General features: G+C 31.6%; 1 protein-coding gene across 1 annotated transcript; it reads right to left on the reverse strand.

Annotated features, from left to right (window-relative positions):
* Positions 1-781: 781 nt before the first annotated feature.
* LOC134724861 (chromobox protein homolog 8-like) lies at positions 782-6,453 on the reverse strand. The gene is made up of 5 exons (XM_063588171.1): positions 6,270-6,453; positions 6,117-6,160; positions 5,928-5,993; positions 5,575-5,629; positions 782-1,875 (listed from the first exon to the last, which is right to left on the reverse strand). Exons 1-5 carry the CDS (start codon positions 6,336-6,338, stop codon positions 913-915), a joined length of 1,197 nt encoding a protein of 398 aa, XP_063444241.1. The 5' UTR covers positions 6,339-6,453; the 3' UTR covers positions 782-912.
* Between the last annotated feature and the right edge of the window lie 1,927 nt (positions 6,454-8,380).

Below are 8,380 nucleotides of genomic sequence, written 5' to 3' on the forward strand. Positions count from 1 at the left end.
AAGCATTGGTTGAACGGTTCATGAGTAAATCCACAGACACGACTGGCAACGCCATTTTTTCAATATTTCAAGAACCGTTACTCCAGAACGGTAAAAGTGAAAATCGTCATTATATGACTTGATCTCCATTTTGTCATCAGTAACAACATTTTAAAATTTGAAACGCTTTTTTTAATGGTTCATGAGTAAATGCAACGGCATGAATGGAAACGCCATTTTTCGATCTGTTAGGAACCATAACTCCTGAACAGGAAAAGTGAAAATCGCAATTATTGAACTTGACTTCCCTTTTGTCATCATTCACAACATATTTAAATTTAAAAAGCTTTAGTTGAACAGTTCATCAGTAAATGCACGGACACGACTGGAAACGCCATTTTTTCAATCTTTCAAGAACCATAACTCCTAAAGGTAAAATTCAAAACCGTCATTATCAAACTTGAACTCAATAATGTTGTCAGTGACAACATATTAAAATTTTAAAAGCTTTGCCTGAACGGTTCATGAGTCAATGCACGGACTTTAGCTGCCGCACGGCCGCCTCCAACCCAGACCGTCTACCTGCCCGACCGCCCGCCGTATATCCCGGCAAAAATCAATAACCGATATTTCCTTCGAGAATCCTGTAAAAAATCATAAAATATACCACGGATATCAAAAAAGGAATGACTGTGGAGATACATACGAACTAATAGTTCAACAGCGATAGTTCTAAACAAACTACAATATTGTCATAAAAAGAAATGCAAGCATGTGAAACTGTGCAAGTTAAACAAAAATGTTTTAAAGACAACAATTTTAATTTATTGCAAACATGGTCAACAGTTTCATTTGCTCAATCATTCCACCATCCAATCATGCACCTTAAACATATAGCACCATTTAGTACAAGCAACAGAAAGCCACATACGATCATTCACTGTCCTTTGATGAAGGAGATCCTATGCTCTCATCTCGGTTTTTGAAAAATCCGTCTTCACTCGTAGCCTCTCGGATAGTTATCGTCGCATCAGCGGAAGTTACGTCAGTTATTTTCACTTGGTCCAAAACACTTTTGATACTGGTTGGAGGAGTCCAGTAATTTTTAATTTCCATAGATTTTTGTGTCCTTTCCATGAACGGATTTCTTCGAATTTCATCTGGACTCGTACTACCCTCGTCGTCATGGTTTGATTGTTTGTTCGAGGTACCTCCATTTCTATTCAATATGTTTTTTATTCGTTGTGCCTTTTCTTTCATCAGTTTTCTTCGCTCCATACTACTGATTATATTTAAACTTCCTCTACGAATGGAATGAATGTTACCACGTGTAATCGCAGCTCTTAAATTCAAGGGTGGTCTTCCCACACGACCCGTACCCCGGCTCCCGAAAGGTCGACCCGGACCGCGACCCCTACCTCTCCGTATTCCTCTTATCCCTCTCATTCTTCCTCGTCCCCGCCCTCTTCCCCTACCGCGTAGCACAACCTGTAAAGGCGGTGGTCCAATATCTCTGCGTACCAAAGGTGGTCTACCACGTGGTCTCCCTCGCGGACGACCACTTCTACCACGTGGTCTTCGAATATTTATTGGAGAAAGGGTTGGCGGAAGAGGAAAATCGTTCTCGTCGGTCATATTTCCATCTGAAATTGAATATTTTCTATCGTGTTTATTTTCACGTCTTTCCTTTTCACTATCTTCATTCTTTGTAGACTTTTCATCGTTTGTATCAGATTTGTCATGTTTATTATTTTCAAATTCCGTTTTAATGAACGAATCGTCTGTTGACGAATTCGCAGATTCGTCACTTGAGTCTTTGTCTTCGTCGTCATTTTTATCATCGTCTGTGTCGGAGTCACTGTCTGAAGTGTTGTCCTTTTCTGCAGCCTCGTTTTCCTGTAAATAAATCAGAGTGGTAACATCAAAATTAAATATATGGATGAAGACTTCAAAAGGTACAGAATTGTTGTGGTTCGCTGTTTCGTATTAGTAGGTCACTGAAGCATCTTATCAATGAGCTTGCTAACATATACAACAAGCATTCTTTGGTACGATATTTTCATAGATATGTTTTACATGTACTTGCATGTGTGATGTCTGAAGTGATTTTTTTGATTGATTTTAAACTGGACGTTCTTTTGTGTATCTTAAAAATACCAGTTTTTACATAGCTAATAACTTTTTATGAATGACCTATAGTCAGGACATGCGCCAGTGGTTGTATCTTACATTCCTTATGCAGAGATATGCAATAAAGGCTTTTTTAAATTTTATTTTTTTGTTAACTTTGCAAAGCTTTGAAAAATTATATTCATTTATACTCAAAAGTTCTTTCCATTCGCATATTTTTTTTAATCCAAGTACTATCAACATGAAACAATTTTCAAACTAGAATTTAAACGCACCGGATCTTGCGATGTTTCTGTAACATCCGCCAAAAAATAAATATTCTCTCACGGTATGAATATATATCGATTCAAAGTTCTGGGTATAAAACTCAAATAGAACCATCAATTAAAAGTTATATATATATATATAGTTATAACAATTTAAAATGTAGGTCATCTCGATTTTTAAACAAAAGATTAATGATTGTTGTTAGCATAACTTCCAGTGGCAAATATGTAAGGCTCATTCAGAATGATTTTTTTTTTATCTTTTTCCGATTTATTTAATTTACCATCTATAATATTTGGAATGTGAGGAATTTGTGTACATAGCAACATCAACGACTAATTTTAAACAAAACTCTAACAATCTAGTGTTCTTTTCGTTTTATAATTCACGGAAAGTGATAAAATACGCATTATATATTTATTTTGCCAAAATATATCACATACGAAAGCTATTTGTTTAAGCCGAAAAAAAGCGTCTGAGAGAAGGATCAGTTATTACGTGTATATGGCTTTGTACGAATTCGTAATACATAGTATTTTTTTTATTTTTTTATATATCTTAGGAAAAAAATTACACTACAGTTTATTATATTTATTTACAACTCAGGGGTAGTGTTCTCGAAGCTATCTTAGGATTAGGACGTGTCCTAAGTCTATCTTATGACAAGTCTTTGTCCTAAGTCGTGTTCTCGAAGCTCTCTTAACTTATGATATATCTCATTTTTCGTCCTAACTTTAGGACACCCAGTAAGGTGTCTTAAGATCATCCTATCTTCAACCTAGTGTTATAAAGCTGGGATTTCACTTTTTGCTCATTATTTTACATGAAAAGGAACATGAAATGAAACGCACTATCGGTTATTAACTGGTATATAAAGAAATTGTGCATGATTTTAAACTTTGAACTTCGTGTTTCACGATACGATTACACTACAAATTTAATTCTCATTTCAAAACAAATTGTTTTCCAGTTTAAATAACAGTATTCTTTTATATAATTACATTGGTAAATATGCATTTAATTCTGTACATGTTATTATAAAATTCGTAAACAATTTTATTAAATAATTTCGTCATTAATAAATGTTTTATCAAATAATATCTTTCACGATTTAAATTTTCGACTTAGGATATGTTTAGGACTTCCTAACATAAGATTCGTCTGAGATCGCTTCGAGACACAACTTAAGAGTGTCCTAAGTTGATCTTAAGTCCATCCTAAAATTGGTCTTATCTATGACTTAGGACGAATCTTAGGATACTTTCGAGAACACCACCCCAGATTAATTAAACAAATACAAATGTATAACAAATATGTAAGTAATGTTTTTGCCGTAAAAACGGTTAACCATAATAGTTCCTATATCGCGACCGCCTATATTCCCAATCAAGCAAATCCATACAGAAAAAAAACGGAAGATTTACATGCACATAAAATCCCATAAAATAAATCCTTATACCAAGTATCCATCGGCAATGGCCTTGCAAGATCTTGCAACATTATAGAATTCTATAATTTTGAAGTAAAAAAAAGTTTTCCGCAGTAAGCTTCAAGCTGATACGAACATTAATCCATATGTGTATTTATCGTTCATTCATATTCACGTTATTTCTTTTTTTTATTTTAAACATCGAAATGTTAAATTTCTGTCACATTGTCACATACATTTACTTTAGTACTCTTAAATATGTCATTGAGTATTGTCTTTCAATTGCACAAATTTATTACATAAGCGTATAAATGAATGTCTCAACTGGGTCGATATAGAACTATAACTGAGTATTCTTTTAATAGAGCTATTCTTCGTATCGTATCTAATGATTAAATGATGATTTTTTTAATAAATTCAGACACGCATTTGGTGTAACCAAAAAAAACTACAAAGCAAAAGGTATGATGTATAGGTCAACGAATTTCCTTCAGAAACAAATTGTGTAAAGTATACGATAACCTATTGCTGCTTTTTTAATAGAGAACAAGAATCGAACAGACTGCATGCAAAATACACGATCCGATTTTTGTAAAATAATTCTTCGATTACAAATAAGTCACCTGAAGTTTAGTTTATTTATAATTAATGTAATCCACGGAATGCATCATGGCACAAGTTTGGTATCTACACGTGCACGAAGATGCGACATTAAAATTAATCAAGATTAAAAGGCCTGTTGAAAATGACAGAATGTGTCGATGAAAGAATTTAGTGGAAAATTTATCTATTAGTAGATCTATTTTGTTAAAACGGCCTTGCCTATTTACCATCATGACGAATTATTTATTTTTTAAACTTGTGTTTACATGTTGTTCATAGTTTGAGGCCATTGATTAAAGTACATTCTAAACTTCGCGATCTCCGTACCCAGTATAATTTCTCTAATCAATCTTGTTAAAAGCTATAACATGTTTCTCTCGAAAGGTTTATTTTTAACTTCATAAATTCCACAATGCACGTTGAAAAACAAAGTCTCCTTTTTATTATTCTATTTAAATTGCCTTTATAGTTTCATACAATGTCAACTTGTTTGAACAATTTCATAAACATGTAACCAAGTTCTTATATACATCCGTGCATAATTTTTCTGCGAACATTAACGAGCATTAACGTACCAACAAAATAACAAAACATCTATCATTCGGATATTCTTCTTAATTTAATACCACTTCATGAACATTTTACCGAGGATGTTGCATTGAATTAAAGTATAAAAAAGCAAATCAGAATAACCCAAGAACATATTCTGGTAAGAATCTTGCATGCACAGTATGATAGAGAAAAAAGTAAATGTTTATATTTTACCACAATCACAGGCATAATAATACAGGTTGGCTATATTTAAATCATAATATATATATATAATACAAACATGACACAATTAATTTCGTTTTAATATTTAAATATTCTACTTTGACCAAATACATATAATTATCATTTATATCTGCTAGATTATAAAAATTAACAAGAATTAACATTTATAAAAGCACCAAAAAAACATCCTAGATTAAAAAAAATACTTACAAAATATATATATACATGTATTCACAAGCATTATTTTCTAATGCATGAAACAGCTAGTCAAATATCAGACATATCTGTATAGAAAACATACCAATAAAACTTACAAGAAATCAATAGACACAATTTTCTGTTTTATTTAAAATATGTTAGCAAATTTACTTAAGTGCATTTAAGTATATTACCTGTAACTTTTGTTTCTTGGGCTTTGGTCCTCTTTTCTTCGGTTGTGCCTCATCGCTGAAATTAAATTTATCAAGCGTTTAATCTTTCTTTTCCTTTTTAATGTGCATGTTAAGTCGTTGTGTAAACTTCACGCGATCACGATTAAATTTATCAGAGTAGAAATTAACTTAGTTCGCAGTAATAAATCAATACAAATGTGACAGTACACCAGATCAAATTTATTATTTTTTTAGATGATATAATATTATTACAATGTCAAACATGTGTTTAAAAAACGAACATTGTTATATAAAATAAATAACAAAGTTAACTCCAATACACAATTGCTTAATTTCTTTAGTGTATTACTTACCTAGAATTGAAAGCAACAATTAATCTAGAATCCAAGATGTTTTCTTCTGGCTCCCACGTGTTGTATCTGATAAATTAAAACATATAAATAAGATATTAATTTAATCTGTCATGAGTTAACATGTCAAAATTTCAAAAAGTATTATTACACCGATTTTTTCAATTAACAAGATAAATAATGTTTACTTACTTTGGAGACCAGCCTTTCCATTTTACAAAATATTCAACTTTAGCCTGCAAGACAAATAAAACAAAATATGAATCGTTAAGTAGGGCGAGGGATGACCGAGCTTGTGGATGTCTCGCGCCAAGATACACAAAGGGAACAAAGGATTCAACATACCTTTCGGATCCTCTTCTTTAGAATACGTTCGGCGGCAAATACTCGTTCCCCCATTTCGTTAATATCCATAATATGCTTAAAATATCAATAAATTCACATTTTATTTATGACATCTTTGCCAATTTAATGTTGTTTACATCCCATAATGCATTTCGGCTGACGTCACGGGCTTGTTCAGTCTGGGGTTAAAAATAAATTATCGGAAAAAGAAATATAATACAAGTGAACAATTTTGAATTTAAATAAACATAATAAACCAATCGTTTTAAAAATTAAACATGCGTAATAAAAACAATTTGAAATTGTTCTTGGTATTAATTATTGTGACTTAAAATAAAACGTTTTGCGTTTGTAAACATATCGTATGTAAATAAAACACTAAGTTCGTATTATTATAGGGATTAAAATTTGTGTATTAAATTTTAGTGCAAGAATGATTAAAAGAAAAATAATACAAATGCAAATCTTCACCATTTAGCTCAAGTTGATAAATAGTTAATGTTAGAAATACAAGTGTAAATTTCTTTTTACATTTTTTGTCTAGAAGTTTAAATTGAATCATAGATGTAATACCAATCTATGATTGAATGAACATTAATGCATATTTTTTTTTTAAATATTCAAGGCAAGTTATCCCTTTTCATATTGATTTTATCATGGACTGCATTAGCGATGCAGGATTTTTAATAAGATTTGTTTATAATTTGAAATACATATCAAAACATTTTTCATTAAAAAAAACCTTTTAAGCCATAAGAAATTAAGCACTTTTTGCAAATAGTTCACCGAGATCATTTTAATTGTGGTAATTTTCTCAACAAGTAGGTTAAGAATATTTCCATTGACGGGTATTTTATAACGTTAACCATTTGTGTTATAGCCATTCGAACATTGGTCAAACGAATATTGAATATAAATATAATTTGACGATAATTTCGAGAGAGAAAAGTAGAAAATATATATGTTCATACAAAGTCTATTATAGTATAAATGACACTTTCAATAATTGAGTTGAATATGTCCTTATGGTATTACAAGTGCATGTGAAACTGTATAGATTAATATAGGTATAACATTTCTATACACATTGATATTATTTGAATTTTCAAATAACATAACTTTGACGAAAAGGACGTTCACGCACTCTAAGATATATTCTAAATCGGCTATCGCGTAATTGTTTCGCCGTCCCAAATTAGCCGACGAAAAAAACCAGCGCCAAAACGTAATATTTTCTTTAAACGGCTTCTTACTTACATTTGCGCAAAATGTTATTGGAATAAAAAATAGTACTAAAACAAAAACTACATATAACCCTTTTTTGTTTGGATTAACAAATCAAATTGAAATAGATGAAATGCATGTATAAAAAAAAATGAACGTACAAAAAGCTAGGTTTCCAATGAAAAATTAAGTCTACTTTAATTCAAATTCAATTCAATTTAAATATTTATTGTCATAAAACAAAGAAGATATTTATTTTTTTCATTTTCTCGCCAAGACATAACATCTGGCATATGTTTAATTACGTTTCCTATTAAGTTATCTCTTAGTTCAGCATTTTTTGGCAGTATAAAATTTTCAATGACCATCACAGCTGCATACATGAAGCTATAGCATTTCATATAGCCGAAGATAAAAAGGAATTTTGAAAACGACCGTGACAGCAAAAGAATTCAGGAGAAAATGTCCCAATCGCTCCAGAGATTTGCAGCTTGTACAAAAGTCATGTTGACTTATGTATATCTCTAAGAATTTTGTATCTTTTTAAAACCATGCTATTGCCTTTAATTAATGTCAAAGAGTATTGTACTGGTCACATGTAATAAATTCAGAATTACTTTCTTTGATAATATTCAGTTGATTTGTTTTACAGCAAGTACCTAGATGTCCGTTGCCAGGCGCGGATCCAGAGGGGGGGGGGGTTCCGGGAGTTGTAACCCCCTTTTTTTTACGATCAATGCATTTGAATGGAGACATGTAATTGGACCCCCCCCTTTTTGTCCTTGGTTAGGAACCCCCTTTTTTTAAATGGCTGGATCCGCCCCTGCGTTGCTGTAATCATATTTCCAAGTTAATGCCATGTTACTAATGCTATAAAGTCACTATAG

The sequence above is a fragment of the Mytilus trossulus genome, chromosome 7, assembly GCF_036588685.1.
Source record: "Mytilus trossulus isolate FHL-02 chromosome 7, PNRI_Mtr1.1.1.hap1, whole genome shotgun sequence".
Classification (NCBI taxonomy): domain Eukaryota; kingdom Metazoa; phylum Mollusca; class Bivalvia; order Mytilida; family Mytilidae; genus Mytilus; species Mytilus trossulus.